The sequence below is a fragment of the Rhizoctonia solani genome, chromosome 1, assembly GCF_016906535.1.
Source record: "Rhizoctonia solani chromosome 1, complete sequence".
NCBI classification, from domain to species: domain Eukaryota; kingdom Fungi; phylum Basidiomycota; class Agaricomycetes; order Cantharellales; family Ceratobasidiaceae; genus Rhizoctonia; species Rhizoctonia solani.
In genome coordinates, this window is record NC_057370.1 from 2,137,330 (window position 1) to 2,153,481 (window position 16,152).

At 51.2% G+C, this 16,152-nt stretch overlaps 6 protein-coding genes across 6 annotated transcripts; 4 read left to right on the forward strand and 2 right to left on the reverse strand.

Annotated features, from left to right (window-relative positions):
- Positions 1 to 252: 252 nt before the first annotated feature.
- Positions 253 to 897, reverse strand: RhiXN_04198 (uncharacterized protein; the record flags this gene model as incomplete). The annotated part of the gene is made up of 2 exons (XM_043324015.1): positions 253 to 429; positions 481 to 897. The coding sequence occupies 2 exons, from the start codon at positions 895 to 897 to the stop codon at positions 253 to 255; spliced, it is 594 nt and encodes a 197-aa protein (XP_043176434.1).
- A 40-nt stretch (positions 898 to 937) lies between these two features.
- Positions 938 to 6,396, reverse strand: RhiXN_04199 (cytochrome b5; the record flags this gene model as incomplete). The annotated part of the gene is made up of 8 exons (XM_043324016.1): positions 938 to 1,525; positions 5,628 to 5,680; positions 5,739 to 5,810; positions 5,872 to 5,932; positions 5,998 to 6,095; positions 6,149 to 6,185; positions 6,237 to 6,265; positions 6,318 to 6,396. The coding sequence occupies 8 exons, from the start codon at positions 6,394 to 6,396 to the stop codon at positions 938 to 940; spliced, it is 1,017 nt and encodes a 338-aa protein (XP_043176435.1).
- Positions 6,397 to 6,802: 406 nt separating this feature from the next.
- Positions 6,803 to 10,922, forward strand: RhiXN_04200 (Tip elongation aberrant protein Tea4; the record flags this gene model as incomplete). The annotated part of the gene is made up of 5 exons (XM_043324017.1): positions 6,803 to 6,844; positions 6,891 to 7,304; positions 7,357 to 9,664; positions 9,718 to 10,829; positions 10,881 to 10,922. The coding sequence occupies 5 exons, from the start codon at positions 6,803 to 6,805 to the stop codon at positions 10,920 to 10,922; spliced, it is 3,918 nt and encodes a 1,305-aa protein (XP_043176436.1).
- A 291-nt stretch (positions 10,923 to 11,213) lies between these two features.
- Positions 11,214 to 13,090, forward strand: RhiXN_04201 (phosphoribosylaminoimidazole carboxylase; the record flags this gene model as incomplete). Its single annotated transcript, XM_043324018.1, has 5 exons — positions 11,214 to 11,241; positions 11,299 to 11,750; positions 11,801 to 12,053; positions 12,104 to 12,837; positions 12,896 to 13,090. 5 exons carry the CDS (start codon positions 11,214 to 11,216, stop codon positions 13,088 to 13,090), a joined length of 1,662 nt encoding a protein of 553 aa, XP_043176437.1.
- Positions 13,091 to 13,533: 443 nt separating this feature from the next.
- RhiXN_04202 (uncharacterized protein) lies at positions 13,534 to 15,073 on the forward strand (the record flags this gene model as incomplete). The annotated part of the gene is made up of 4 exons (XM_043324019.1): positions 13,534 to 13,636; positions 13,690 to 14,225; positions 14,286 to 14,390; positions 14,432 to 15,073. 4 exons carry the CDS (start codon positions 13,534 to 13,536, stop codon positions 15,071 to 15,073), a joined length of 1,386 nt encoding a protein of 461 aa, XP_043176438.1.
- A 328-nt stretch (positions 15,074 to 15,401) lies between these two features.
- Positions 15,402 to 16,089, forward strand: RhiXN_04203 (ribosome assembly protein; the record flags this gene model as incomplete). Its single annotated transcript, XM_043324020.1, has 3 exons — positions 15,402 to 15,530; positions 15,574 to 15,867; positions 15,931 to 16,089. 3 exons carry the CDS (start codon positions 15,402 to 15,404, stop codon positions 16,087 to 16,089), a joined length of 582 nt encoding a protein of 193 aa, XP_043176439.1.
- Positions 16,090 to 16,152: the final 63 nt, after the last annotated feature.

The following is a 16,152-nucleotide window of genomic DNA, read 5'->3' on the forward strand; positions in this document are numbered from 1 at the left end:
GTACGGAGCTATCCGAGTACATTATGAATCAGTAATAGTTCAAAATATGTAAAATAGTCAGTCTAAGGCGGATGCGTAGGTGCCACTGGTCTTTGTTGTTGGTATGTAACCAGAATCCCAATAACCATTAGCCTGTCATCAATAGTTTGGACTTTATGGCCCATCCACCTCCAGAGTAGCCCGCGCAATCGAAGGTCTACATCAAGCTACCCCTCTTGATAGCCCCAGTACGACTTTTCACTCCACCAGATTTCATTTTTGTGCCTCTCCAACAAGTTCAGCTATCAGTTTGTTGTAAGTCTCTGAGTCTTGCTGCAGAGCCTCTCGTTGCTGAAGAAGGTGCGATAATAACGCTGAGGTACTGGTAGTAAGCGTTCGCATGGTAGCAAGGTGGGCTTCCAAGTGCGGGAGCGGCATAAGCGCGAGTGACTCTATAGCACAGGAGTCAGAAGCGAAGTTAAATAGGCTTGAGAATCATACCAGATGATATGGCCAAGCTTCGTCGATCCTCCCACGATCGAGTTGAGGCTTTGGTCCTAACCTCGATGCACCGGACGCTGGAAGCTTCTTCCCGGGCCCAACAATCGGACTGCCGACTGGTGTACCAGTTCTACTTCCACGAGCTGACCCGGTCCCTGACTTTCCTGGCGGAAGCTCTCCGTGGCGTGAGCCTGGAGGAGCAGACAAGGGGCGTGGGTGATGTGAGGCTTGGGTTTGTATGTGAAGCACTGGGAGTGGTTTGAGAGCAGACTGAGGGAGTACTTCGTCCAAGTTGACTGGAACCCCCAGTGCGATCAGTGTGCCGTCTGATCCTGGATCGCGTCCAAGTAGGAGGATCGGATATATTGGGAGATTGTTGTGTAAGAAGTGCATGTAGGGAACGGCTATATAGGGCATTTCAGAATATAGTATATAGTACACATATCACAGTTTGGACCTACCTTTCAGATGTCACCAGGATTCGCGCAAGTCCTTCTACCTGTCTCTCCGGTTCATCAGACATGAGATCATCAGGCCTCAAAGACGCCCAACAAGGACCCATAAGCTCTTGCACCAGCTCTGAAAGTTCGTTGGGCGGAGGTAGTGGGTCAACTGTCAATGGTTGCCAATGCGCAGGTGTTTCCAGAGAGGCAGTTCCAAATCCATCGTTTCCGAAACCATCTCCAACTACTTCTCCGAACCCACCCCCATCTCCACCATCTCCAAAATCGCCAAATTCACCAAAGTCGTCATCTGTAACCTGGCCGGATACCGGGGCCGCAAAATCATCAAATTCCCCGAACCCATCATCTGCTGGTGCGTCCGAACCATTGATAGCACCCCCAAAGGTACTACCAGAAGGGAACTTATTGGCAGAGAAGAAACTCGGAGTTGTAGGTGCTGATTTATCATCGAATGCATCATCCAAGCTGAATGATAATGTCTGGCCTTGCGATGCTGTGAGATGTGAAGCTGAAGGTGCTTTTTCTGCAGAGCTCTGTGATTCTTTGTTGTCCAAGGGACTACTGGGGTGGCCCAAACAGAGCTATCCCATTCATCCATTATGAGAGTAGCGAGGGAGAGTCGTTTGTCACGTGCCTTTGGCGCTAGCCCAGCAATCAAGGCAAATCATTCGATTTGTGGAGAATCTAAATCTAAGTACTAACTATAATATTGAAGCGCTATGTGTTGTAGATGATATGGCCGTTGTATTAGCTCGTATGAAGCTCTAGCTAATCGGCACACTGGGTTTTGCCTACTTAATATATGCAGTATTAGTAGCCGAATCGTGCTCTTTGTTCAAGTCTACGGTCATAGCTACAGGGCTCAGCCATCCCGTGGATTAATATTCGAAGTTCATCAGTGTAAGAATCCTATTCTTGTCGCATGCGCTAAACGCCACTACTGTTGGAGATGCGAAGTATTGTTTGACACAGTTTAGACTTGGACGCTCATGCGCAGTTGGCGAACAGACAAGGTTAATATTGTAGCTCCACTGATTGAAAGTATATATATAAAGGTGAGAGAGGATAAAAGAGATAAAGGAGAGAGAATTATGGCGAAATAAAATGAGTCGATAATAGAATGGGTAGCAGAGCAGAGTGCGATGTGGCTGTATGCGCCAGCGGAAAGAGCAGGAGAGGCTCCGATCGAGGCTGCTAGTTAGCCAGAGAGTGTGTAAGACTATCGAGAAGGTCTCAGTCCAGCCACAGGAAGGTGTTTACAGTAGTTTCCCACCTTTCCTATCGGTTTCATCCGCCTCAGCCGTCGAGCTCGGCCCCAGGACATTCGCGCACCCCATTCGAAGTCGGCGCTCGACTAGCATCGCTGGGATCCTAGGAGCAGCCGGTCCTCCGCCCCAAGATGCGTGACCCATCCCATTCCGGCTCCCCAGGCCCGTCGGCTGTGGCTCGCAATTTGCGCCTAGCCTACAGCCTCCCGATCATCCGAGCGTCTCGCACAGACCATAAGACGTCGCCTGTAGCTCATAGTGGGTACGAGTCGCAGTTGCGTCGACTGCCCCGAACACAGGCTCGATCCGTAGTCACACGTGCTTATAGGCTGAGACTTGTATCTCGGGGACATCCACGTAGCTGTGAAGAGAATGGCTCGCGTCAGGGCCGGCTCAGGATTGGGGAGAGGGTGAAAGCTTACCTCACAACCGAGCTGCGCTAGCCGGTCATAGTCAAGTGACAAGAGATAGGAGAGTGGGGCTTGAGCGTCGCTGGGTGTAACCCGGACCTGTAAAAAGCGTGAATAACCGTGACGCCGAGAGACGGGCGACTTACTTAAGCTTGTAGCTATGGTGGGCGAGGGCCACTGGAGAAATGATGCAGGGTAGAGCACGTTGTATGATATGAGCAGAGGGGTTGGGGAGACGAGCAGGCGGGGATAAATCCGAAGCTCGAGAAGGGGGAGGAGAGTGCCGTCGAGCTCTAGCTCCCCTGTGGTATTTTATACCCGAGTGAGGGGAGTTAAGGGCAAGCTGGCCCCTAGAAGCGAAGTCACGAGTGAGTCGGGTGAGCTATTCTCGGATGCCAAGGATGCTGGAGCGAAGGATGATGCGAGACGAATAAACAGTTAAGATGATTAATAGGGGGAGGAAGCCGCGAGTTTCGTGCGCCAAGCGTCGGCCAGGCGCTCTGTCAGTGAATCGTCTATCGGCCAGCGACTACCAGGTCTTGGCCCTTACCACCCCCTTCAACACCTCGCGTTACTCGCGGTTTATGTATGCGGGCTCACTCAGTATCAATCCTAAGTTGACTACCAGTGTGTTGGCAGTATATAATCGATTCCGGTTTCAATGTATTATAAAGCGTATTGAGTGAAGATTATGATTTCAATATACATTCGATTTGGTTACAGACCCCCTTGTGAAGGTCTGGCTTGTGTGGAAAGTTGAGTGAGCCCGCATACATAAACCGCGAGTATGCGAGGTGTTGAGGGGGTTGGTAAGGGCCAAGACCTGGTAGTCGCTGGCCGATAGACGATTCACTGACAGAGCGCCTGGCCGATGCTTGGCGCACGAAACTCGCGGCTTCCTCCCCCTATTAATCATCTTAACTGTTTATTCGTCTCGCATCATCCTTCGCTCCAGCATCCTTGGCATCCGAGAATAGCTCGCCCGACTCACTCGTGACTTCGCTTCTAGGGGCCAGCTTGCCCTTAACTCCCCTCACTCGGGTATAAAATACCACAGGGGAGCTAGAGCTCGACGCACTCTCCTCCCCCTTCTCGAGCTTCGGATTTACCCCGCCTGCTGTCTCCCCAACCCCTCTGCTCATATCATACAACGTGCTCTACCTGCATCATTTCTCCAGTGGCCCTCGTCCACCATAGCTACAAGCTTAAGTAAGTCGCCCGTCTCTCGCGTCACGGTTATTCACGCTTTTTACAGGTCCGGGTCACACCCAGCGACGCTCAAGCCCGTCTCCTATCTCTTGTCACTTGACTATGACCGGCTAGCGCAGCTCGGTTGTGAGGTAAGCTTTCACCCTCTCCCCAATCCTGAGCCGGCCCTGACGCGAGCCGCTCTCTTCACAGCTACGTGGATGTCCCCGAGATACAAGTCTCAGCCTATAAGCACGTGTGACTACGGATCGAGCCTGTGTTCGGGGCAGTCGACGCAACTGCGACTCGTACCCACTATGAGCTACAGGCGACGTCTTATGGTCTGTGCGAGACGCTCGGATGACGGGAGGCCGTAGGCTAGGCGCAAATTGCGAGCCACAGCCGACGGGCCTGGGGAGCCGGAATGGGATGGGTCACGCATCTTGGGGCGGAGGACCGGCTGCTCCTAGGATCCCAGCGATGCTAGTCGAGCGCCGACTTCGAATGGGGTGCGCGAATGTCCTGGGGCCGAGCTCGACGGCTGAGGCGGATGAAACCGATAGGAAAGGTGGGAAACTACTGTAAACACCTTCCTATGGCTACTGAGACCTTCTCGATAGTCTTACACACTCTCTGGCCAACTAGCAGCCTCGATCGGAGCCTCTCCTGCTCTTTCCGCTGGCGCATACAGCCACATCGCACTCTGCTCTGCTACCTACTACTGTGCTATTATACCTTTTGTCTTTTCAACGATCCTAAATTCTTTTAATATATACCTATATTCTATATATCTAAGCACGATGTTAGTCTGCTGCGAACACTCTACAAACCTTACTAGCCATATCTGTGGACAAGAAGGGTGCTATTTTAGTGCGACCCGCCTTAGGTAGTAACGCCAAGTTGTCAACCCTGGGGTTCCCGTTATACTTTGGTTGTGCTAAGGTGCTGAATTAAACAGCATCTAGTACGTTCCGACGAACATGAGACCTGTTTGCTATGTTTAATCCTCATCGTTGTGTTGTAATCGGAGATGGCCTTTGTTCGTGACCATCCCTTCCTAGTGAACTAACAGTGGCAGCGCTACTAATCAATAAATTACCATAACCGAATCTAATATATCGTGATGTTGCACATGTGCGATCCGTGATGGATTTATTCCCAGAAGTTTCAATAGTGAGTTGAGACTGGGCACCAATATGAACGCGCATGTGGCTCGCGCATGCGGTCCCATTTTTTTGACAGCATCGACCGAAGGATCACGTTCCTTCTAGAAACTTAAAGCTTTTTACTTATTATTGATCACAGCACTCTTAGCTTCTCTATCAATGATGCAATTCGCTTCCCCGGCCGCTCCCGGTCAAAGTAGAGCTTGTAGAGCCCCAGCTGGTGAGGCGGGTTAACACGTTAAATCAGTGAGAGATATGCATATACTGTGCTTTGAAGCCCAAAAATCAGTAGATGTTGATTGCACATGATCCGCCAATCGAACCATCCGAGTATTCGAACCCATTCATCAGCCAATCATTGATCACTATAAAGTGCTCGAGGCAGTTTTGTCGTACGATATCAAACATGACCTGGGGTGATGTGGGTGCGACACAGGCCCCCAGATAAGCATGGGGAGATACGTTTTTTTTCGCACAAATCGGGCGCGACTTAGCCTTGTTTACACGAGTTCCCAGTTTGGCGACGTGGAGAATTCTGTGCCGAAAGAATTCAAAGACAGAATGCGGGAGATATGATGATTCGAATTTATCTTCGTCATAGAGAACATTTAAGAACCTATTAGGGCCCAAGGCATTACGTGAACTACCCACTCTTTTTTGTCGTTGGGTTTTTGTTTCAAACTCGGAGCGCATCTCAATACCATCTTTAAAAACACAAAGAAATGCTAGAAAACACAACTAAGATATCTACACGACGTATACATCTAATTAGACAGATAGAATCTCCAGCCCAGGTATGCGCCCAAGGCAGCGAGAGGAATGAAATAGGCAAAGCTGTGAAATACGGATAGTAATGAGCAATGCGGAGGTATGAAGAAAGGCATAGACAACGCACCTTCCAGATCGGACGAAGAGGACTTGCCGCTGGGAGATGGGGTGATTTTAGGAGCAGAAACCTAAAAAGAAGGTTGGACTGCGGTCAGATACGCGTTTGGTTAGAGTGGGATTAGGATGAATTTACTGGGCCACCCTCGAAATCGGCAACGTAGAGCCCCTTGAGGATATCACGGGCCTCATCAGAGTGTCCGACATCTTCAAACGCCTCGGTTGCGTCCTTGCCTGTATGCGATAATCAGCTTGAGTTAGCTTGGCGGTACGAGAAGAAAACATACCGCCCTCGGCCATGATAACCTCGTCTCCTCCGGGATGCTGTAAAATATGAGTATGGGATCACATGCTACTATAATAAGGGGTATGTACCTCGTCCAAAAACTTGGTCACGTCGTAGACTGGTTTCAGGTGTCAAAATACGATAAATGCAGAGAAAAGACTCAGAAGTACCTTTGCCGTGGATAAGAGCATAGAAGCTGTCCTTCTTGGTGTGCTCTTTGAGCTGGTCGAGAGTGATCTTGGCGGACATGGGGGTCGTAGAAGTGAAGAGAGTGTGGTGTACAGGAGATGGGGTCGTGGTCGGTAGCACCTATTATTCTGTGCGCGCTTAAGTATTGGGCGATTTGAGATCGAAACTGACCAATCAGACTGTGCCGCATTGGTTTATACTCTCATTTGACATTACGGACGCCGGTCACTTCTTCGGGCTCAAGACCGCGGGTGACATCATTCTGATGACTGCCAGAGCCAGCCGTATTACACAACATTCATCCCATAAACGCTATCAGCGCGCCGCGCAAACTAGGCTGAGAACATGTCCAGTTAGTTACTGGTGGTTATCTCAGCCGAGAGTTACCAATTGGGCGTTGGAAGCAGGCGCTCAGCGCTTACTGTTGTTGTGATCTCCGGTTCGGACTACGCTCGTTGGTAAGAAGATGCAAGCACACGGTGGGCAGCCGAGGCGACCTTCTCGCCAGGTGAGTTTTCTGCGTTACTCTAGATGTCATGCTCACTGTTTGCTAGGACACTATTGACCTCCACCGCGACGACCTTGCGCATGAGGGGCAAGGATACCAACACTATGACGACGGACGCTATGCAAGCGACGATGATTTCCACACGCAGGGGGTTTCAGTAATGGAAGATGAAGACGATCAAGATGAGTTCATGGACGAGGATGACCGCAGCTCTGTGTCTGAAATCCCGGACCCCTCGATCGACTTTGACCTCGTGTATTCACTACATACATTTGTCGCAACCGTTGAAGGCCAAGCAAATGTCTCAAAGGGAGATAGTCTCTTCCTTATGGATGATAGTAATAGCTATTGGTGGCTCGTACGCGTGCTCAAGTCCCAGGAAGTTGGCTACATCCCTGCTGAAAACATCGAGACCCCATACGAGCGTCTTGCACGCCTCAACAAACATCGCAACGTGGATGTATGTCATTTCATCATTTCATTTTCGTTTATTTCAGCCTAACTGTGCTCAGCTCGCGAGTGCAACTCAACAAGAGCGCACTGAAGATACCAAGTCTATTCGAGAGCGCGACCGTCGCCAGCGCTATGGTTCATCTCCTGTTCCTCCCCCTAAATCCGTTGTCTTTGGAGGTGGCTCCAATGAGGTTTTCAACTACCCGCCTGCCGTATGGAATGAAGATGAGTACGAGGGCGACGAATGGGATGAAGATGAAGAGGGCGACGAGTACGAGGAAGCCTATGAGGATCTCGAAGATGACTCTGGCGTCCAAGGTCAATCATCCAACGGCAAGGTTAATCCAGCCGACTTTGATCCCGATGACGGTATGTCATGGGAGGAGGGCGCTGCAGACGAGAGCCGAAATAGGCAAACAGCCCAGCAACAGCACCAGGGAGACGCATCTGCTCAGGCAAAAATATCTCCTGGCGCTCAACAGGCCCAGCTTGGTCTTGGTTTGGCTTCAACGGTACGACAAGGCTCTCGTGAGCGTCTCGTTTCCGGTCAATCGCAACAATCGCAACAGTCACAAGACACCGCTCGCGGCTTCGATCCCGAGAACATCACCGAAACCAAACGTGTTACTGCCACCCCTGCCATTGCTCGGGATTTAACATCTCGACAAAACGGCAACGAAAGCAATACATCCATTTCTGGGCTCCAACTTGCTGGACAGGGACAAGCCCAATCGCAGCAACGTCCGTCCCAGGAGGAAGGCAAGCGATCCCGCGAAGAGCCTAGTGATAGTGAGAACGGAGATAGCTCTCGAAAACGCGGAAAGGATAACCGCTCGTTCAGTGGTGACCGCAAACTGCGCAAAGAACGTAATTTGGATGGGCCTGACACAGACGGAGAAGGTAGCGGAAAGGAGTCCAAGGACAAGAAAAAGAAAGGGGGAGTACTGGCTGGCCTATTCGGACGAGGGAAAAAGGACAAGAAGGAAAAAGACAACGTACGTCGGGCAATATCATCTCAAGACAGTGAGACAAGTCTTGCGGCTCGCGAGTCGGATGATTCTCTCAGCGCACCTTCAAGCTACACACTATCTCCCCCCGAGACCGGCAACCCCGTTTTCCCGCACCAACGCCGTCCGAACCCTATGGATCCCAAGCGAAGTCAGCCCTCAAACGGACCAGGCGCTCAGACCGGTACGCTGCAAGCTTCAGCGCTTCGTATGCAGCGGGCAGACCAGGAGCAGCAAGCCCGCTTCCATCAATCCTTCTCTCGTTCGCCTTCATCCCCTCCTGACCCAGCGATGGCGTTCGGTACCCAGAGCGCTGCAACCCAACTCCGCAACCTTCACACTACCACTCACAACGGTCGGCCTGGCTCACTTATCCTGATCGAAGGAAACCAGCCCTTGCCCGAACTCAGTGTCCTCCGTGTATTCGCCGGCGAGCGAGTCGAAAGCGAAGCGACCTTCAAAACCGTACTTGTGAATGCCGATACGACGAGCACCAAACTCGTACACCAGGCAATGCAACGATTCCGACTCGCTAACGCGGAGGATCCATCCGAATACTACCTTACTGTTAAATCCTCTGGCGGAGCCGAAGCTATGCTACACCCCGATGAGCGTCCTCTGCTTGTATTCGAGGCCGAACAAGCTCGTGCGCCGACGGTCAAGCGTTCGAGTGTTGGGTCAATTAACAGTATTGCTAGCAATCTGAGCGCTATGCCTGCGATTGCCAAGCTAGGCATGAACGACTTTGCGGACGATTCGGCGGTCAAGTTTTATTTGAACCGAAAGCCTTCTCCGAAATCTGGAGATGGATCCCCTGCGCCTCAAGGAATTGAAGAAGACGTCACCTTACGCGCCGAGGAGATCGATGACACAGGCGCGGGTGGAGGCGCGGGTGCTATAGATGATGATACCGACACATTACGGGGTTCAGTGTCCTACGGTAACGCAAATGGGCGGCCGCATTTGACCGTCGCGCCCGCCTCACAAGGCAGCGTGCCACCCGAAAGATTCACGTCTCCCAGTGCTCGCTTCTCTGTCCAGGTCGTTATATACCCAGAAGACCTCCCAGAAGGAATGGTTTTCGACCCACACACCGAAGCAATTGTCCCACGTGGGACCCTTCAGCATCGGTCCCAATCCGGGATCGTCGCCTCTCCTGGTATTTCGCAGACTCAACGCCGAAAGGTTCTGAACTTCCCGAAGAATACAACCGTGGCTGAGGTGATTGAAGCTGGTCTGGAAAGGTTCGGTATTCTGGAGGGAGTGGTCGAAGGTGGAGACGATGTCGAAGAAAAAATGACCAAGCGGAGGAGCCACTCCAGAGTTCGGTACGGACTCGCTGTATTGAACGAAGGTCACGGTGCGCCCTACTTTCTAACGTGGATGGGCGATGAGACTGAGTAGATTCTATAGCGGAACGGGACCTTCTGCCCTCAAGCAAGGTTTTGGACGCATTCGTCAAGCAACCGATAATGCGTGTCATCGACCGCCGGTCGGCCGACGCAAAACGACGCTCAGCCGATTCTACAATGCTACTCGCTGGCGTTGAAGACATTCAACAAGACGATCCAGTGTTCATCCTTCGCAGAGTAGCGGGAGCCCGTAACTCCTATCGCTCATCGACTTCGAGGTACTCTGCGCCTCTGGACGAGCTCGCACTGCAACAACTGGCAACGCAACGCGAGTCAGTGTCTGACGCGAGCGTTGTTTCGGACAAGGAGCCTCAACAACAGGCGCCTGCACATCAAATGACACCCAAGGAAATCATTGCTGCCCAACGGGCGGCATCTCGAGCTAACCAACGTGCTGTTGTTACGACGCAAGCCAACTCGGAGCGGGGTGTGGATGTTCTTCTCCCCGATCGCGCGACGCTCCGAAGTACCCGGGCCCGCACGGACGACCGAATGCGATATTCATATGTGCTACCTGATGGAGAAGCGTATGATATCAGCGAGATCGTGGAGCGCGAATTGCGGGGTAACCAGTCACCTTCTGGTACACGCGTGGCCTCGAGTGAAGGGGGAGATTTACTCGAAGGGGTAATGGAGACGCCGAGAAATGTTATGGAAGAAAAACTAGATCGTGTCTTGAACAAGATCCGGGATGACAAGTCGAATGGTCGTCTGGGCATCAATATTTCTGCTCAGGCTCGCCAGTCCCCGAGTGGTACGTCTCGCTCAAGTCATCACCGACACGGCTCAGATTCCTCACCACGCCTTGGATCATCGCCGCACCAAGATTCGGATGCGTCGCATTATTACAACGGACGTTCGCCAGTCACGCCACCTACGACAGTTGAAGCACGCGGACCGGGACGACCCGTACTCCTACGTGATAACTTTGGTATAAGCGAATTGATGGCGGTTATCGAACTCAGCGCTGCTTTGAGGAAGCCCGCGCCTCGGCCTGGCTTATCACCTATTGATGAACTACTGTTTGGACCTAATTTAACCATTGGCGAGATCCACCCCTCGCTGAGGGATATCTACGAACCTACTTTCAGAGAAATGCAAGATGTGGATAGGGTGCGTATCAATTCCTCCTTCCGCCGACTATAAAACTGACTCAAGCCATAGCAACTTGACGAACTCCTGCATGCAACTTTCCGGGCTTCATGAGCATGATGCTTCTGTTTTTGTGGGACTGTGACTTGTGCTTGTGTTTTGCTATTTATGATCTAAGGTCGTACATACTTTTTTTTATTCATCGACTTTTATCTATCTACACCCACGCTCCCTTGTGCTTTTCCCGCTCTCGTCTCGATCCTATGTCTAGTTGTTTCGTACCTGTGTTTTCTGTTGGCAGTTGGCTTTGTAAATGGATATCTATTGTGCACAGCCACGCGTTGGATGCGATAAGATATAGGAAACTTTTGCGGCCGACGATCACTTGACCAATTGAGCACAGAGATGAACACGAAGCGCGTTGGAGTCCTCGGTGAGTTTTCCATTCTAAATACCACAAGACTTCGCGTGCTGACATGTATAAGTACAGGCGGTGGCCAACTCGGTCGTATGCTGGCGGCCTCGGCTTCACTACTGAATGTCGAAGTGCTATTTCTAGACGTTGGAACACAAGCACCAGCCAAGCAAGTCCTAGCATCCACCGAACACGTTGACGGATCCTTCTCCGATTCGGCCAAAATTCGCGAACTCGCATCCAAAGTCGACGTTCTCACCGTTGAAATCGAGCATGTCAACGTCGAGATTTTAGAATTGATCGAACGTGAAGGCAAGGTTTCGGTTCAGCCTACGCCTGCTACGATCCGGACTATCCAGGATAAATATGTTCAGAAACAACACCTGGTTTCTCATAATGTACGTGTGGCCGAATCGGTGCCTGTTGCATCAACAGTAGAGGCCATTCAAGATGCTGGACGAATGATGGGATATCCGCTCATGCTCAAGTCACGTACGCTCGCATACGATGGCCGAGGAAACTTTGTTGTGCGCTCCGAGGACAAGGCGGCCGATGCGCTCAAGGCCCTGGGTAATAGGCCGTTATATGCGGAGCGCTGGGCCCATTTACCAATGAATTGGCGGTAATGGTCGTTCGTGGACTGGGCGGAGAAGTCAAATCGTATCCAGTTGTGGAAACTGTCCACAAGAATAACATATGTCATCTGGTGTTTGCGCCTGCGAGGGAGAACACCAAAGTCATACAGGCAGCTAGGAAATTGGCTGAAGATGCGGTACGGACCTTTACAGGCGCGGGTGTATTTGGTGTGGAGATGTTCTTGATGCCAGACGGTGAGTCAATTGAATATTCTGCATATGTAGGCTGATAACCCTTTGTGTAGGTGCGCTGATGGTCAATGAAATTGCTCCCAGACCACACAATTCGGGGCATTACACCATTGAGGGTTGCTACTCATCCCAGTACGATAATCATCTTCGCGCAATTCTATCACTCCCTCTTGGTGATACAGAGCTCAAAGTCCCGTCGGCAATCATGCTCAATCTCATTGGCCAAACTGACCAAGGGGATGAAATCGGTCGGGTTGCCCGAGCCGCACTCGAGGTGCCTGGTGCATCTACTCACCTATACGGGAAGGCAGCATGTCGTCCAGGCCGCAAGATGGGGCACATAACCCTTGTGGGACCTTCTGATGCACAGACTCGGCGCAATTTACGTGGTCTACTGGAAGTAATGGGCGAGCCTATTGACCAAGTCAACTTGTATGCGCCCCAGGATCCAACACCCGGCTTCTCTCACCCTTCACCTCTAGTCGGAGTGATTATGGGCTCGGATTCTGATCTACCTATCATGCGCCAAGCAGCCCAGATTCTAGAAGATTTCAAAATTCCATTCGAGTTGACTATTGTCTCTGCACACCGGACGGTAGATCGGATGATGACGTACGCACGGTCTGCAGCGGGCCGAGGGCTGAAAGTAATCATCGCTGGAGCTGGTGGTGCCGCACACTTGCCCGGAATGGTTGCCGCAATGGCGAGTTTGCCTGTGATCGGGGTGCCGGTCAAGGGGAGCAGTCTGGACGGAGTGGATTCATTGCACAGTATCGTGCAAATGCCGGTGAGTCGTGGCCCTGGTGAATGATTGAGATATCAGCCCTGACTAGAAAATGCGTTAGCGAGGAGTTCCTGTTGCGACGGTTGCGATCAACAATTCTACTAATGCTGGTCTATTAGCGGTGAGGATATTGGGAACGTCAGACCCACGTATCCAAGTGTCTATGGATGAATACATGCAAAATATGGAGAAGGAGGTGTTGGGCAAGGTCAATAGACTAGAACAGAGTGGTTGGAAGGAATATAAAATGCATTGAGGTAAGAATGACCTAAGATGGAGATAAATCTTTGATGTATACCAGTGTTGTAACAATATGCTTTGTTTGAAAATGAATTTGCAACAATAGCAGTGCCCGCACTTAAACTCGTTCCGGTTTCCCAAAAGAGGAAAGATGAGTTTAACGCTTTTGCTCGCTCCACCGTCGATTAGGAACGCCGGAGTTGACTTCGGCGTAAATCCCGATGCTTTTATAACATTGGGGGAAGAGAGAGAACCCCATTTATTCGCGATTTACTCCCACCACCCGAGACACCAGTTCATGTAGCCCCTCGCCCCTATCCCATAATCCACTGACCTCGTCCTTTGCTCTCTTTATTTTGACTCATTACACGATTGCCTCTGTTGCCCGCTCAGACTTCTGAATCTGAGTGTGGGCCAACAACAGACGCCGCCCTTGACGATCTTTAACGTCGGTTTGACATGCCCCCACTCATTGACCTACACACCCGGACACTCATTGATACACAACCCTCTGCCTCTGCGGCGACTTCAAATATGCGTGGAAGGACGGTGCTTATTCTATGTACGTATACTATGTTCCGTGTAGCGCAAGACTTGGTGGCTAACTATGATCAGGTATTGTGTTTGGCACACTCTTGGGCTGCGTAATGATTTCCGCATCGATATTCCTAGTTCGCCGATACAAACGCAGGAAACGGGATACTGCTAGGATCAATCTGCACCGTGAAGCAAGCTTCATTGCCGGTACACCCTCTGTTATGGATATTCTTTCGCCTCCTCAGCCCAGCCGCCGACCCAGTGCTCGGGCCACTCGCATAGTTCTTCCTTCGCCGGAACTGGGCAGCGTGTTCCGTCTCGATATGGTTCCCGCTATGGCTCGTCGAGCGTCGAGTATGGGCAACCCCACGGGGAGACGCACTCCAGTGTCTCGGCCACGGTCCGGCTCGGCCCCGATGCCTCAGTCACCATCTCCTCACTATGAATCGTTATTCTCTAGAACCTCGACCGTCGTCGCAACACCGGGTCCGGACAAGGACAGTACTCCGCTCCGGGTACTCAACCCATCACCTCATATCTCCACGAGCACAGTCGGAACGCAGCTGCAGAAACCTACTCCTATCTATCGAGCGGGATTCAATTCTAGCCGGGAGGTATGTATGCATGTATATTCAATTGCATTCGAAATCTTTTCTGATAGGAACACCCAATAGCGCCTTGTGTCTTCGACGGCTTCTGCTGACAGCCTGTTTTCAGGATCGACAACCACCCCTCCCCTTAGTCCATCTGGCACATGGTCGCACGCGGGAACATACAAGGTCGAATACCCAACTGACATCATCACCGCCGCAACGGACAGGTCTCTCAACCGGTCTCTCAGTCAGCAAAGTGCTTTGATAGTGCCGTCCTCCCGCACATTGCCGTGGAATGTTACGAAATGGCTCCTGACCTCGTGGATCCTGAACACACACCTCGTGCAAAGCACCCACTATCGTCGCCTTCCACGGAGACATGGGAGCCCCCACCAGGAGTAACTGGAAGCCCCGTGACTCTATCTCGTTTTCCATTCAGGTTTTCAGCTGCTGCTCCCAGTTCTCCAGGCCTACCGGGTGTTACGTATAACTCTCATTCCCTGAGCTCAAATCTTAGGGCCTTGAGTCCACGCATGAGCGAACCTCACTTGACCGTTCCAGCCCAGCAAGTTTACGGTCTAGGCCTCAATCAGTCGAGGAGTAGACAGTCACTTTTGGGACATTCCACACCTTCGCTAAAGCTCAAGGTTCAACACAGCGTTTCAGACGAAATTGTTGCACTTGCGTTTGCGCCACAAACGATCAATTTCCAGGCCGTGTCTGATGCTGTGCACGGACGGCTCGGCTTCCAGCCTCGACGAATATGGAGTGATGAAGGTTCGGAGATTACAAGCGACTCGACCCTACTTACTTGGCTAGATGAGCAGTATACCAAAGGACATACCCGCTTGCTACTACACGTGGAGTAGGGCAGCACCAAGCACAGACTTTCCTTTTTTTTTTGTCGTTATTTTTATGGGATTTGTGGATGGGCCTGGGAAGCTCGTTTGGACTGGAGTCTGTATCTCGTTTCGTTCTTTGTTTGAGACTCGTATCTGTTCTGACTCCTCATATGAATTACTCGCGTCCGTCTGTAACTTGCAATTATATGTATCATATCTCAATATCATTCACTTTGGCGTGGCGACGGCCAACCAGTGTAATTTGACTGATGAGCTGATGGTGGCAATGCAAGAAGTGGCAGGACTACCATTTCAAATAAAAATATCGCTTGTCTTTTACCTCGACCCTTGCATTATGCCTTTGGCGAAAGCTGCTACGATTCCGACTAGGAAACGGAACAGGAAACGCAAACGTCGTGCGGCGTCCTCTTCTTCATCCTCTGCGTCTTCTTCATCTTCTTCATCTGAAGATGAGTCTCCTCAAGTGACAACTATTCCAGTACCCGCCAAAATAATTGTCCAACAAGACATTCGGATTCCGAGTCAGACTCTTCATCTTCATCCTCCGCTTCTCCGAGTCTTCAAGCTCTGTTCGTTCTACTAGTCTGCAAGCCGCCGCTACTACACACGCTCTCCCAAAGCCAAAACGACGGGACTCCCACTCGCCCTCTCCACCACCAACAGCCCTCCCCTCGTTTTTACCTCCATCCGGCACGGAAGGTTCACACAAAAGAGAGGAAGAGCTAAGGGCTCGGTTTCGTAGTTTTTGGATGGCAAGCGTCGCAGATGGATTTCGAGCGGATTTAGAAGAGCTTCATAAGGTGAGCAAATTTACTTATTGGTCAGCTTCAGAGCCGGACTTAATTGGGGGGCGTGGTATGCAGGAGCCGAATTTGACAGAGTCTCGCCTTTCGTTGCTTATTGATTCTTTAGCGTCCGGGGCAGATGTATTCATGTCCGGCCCCTCGGGAACTAGTCGCGGAGGACTCGAATCAATTAGTGGAATAAACGAGATGGAGGTTGTTCTCGATGGTACCACATAGGTGCTTCGATGTATGTATAAAATATGAAAATTATCTAGCCTGTATAGACAAGAAAGTGTATCG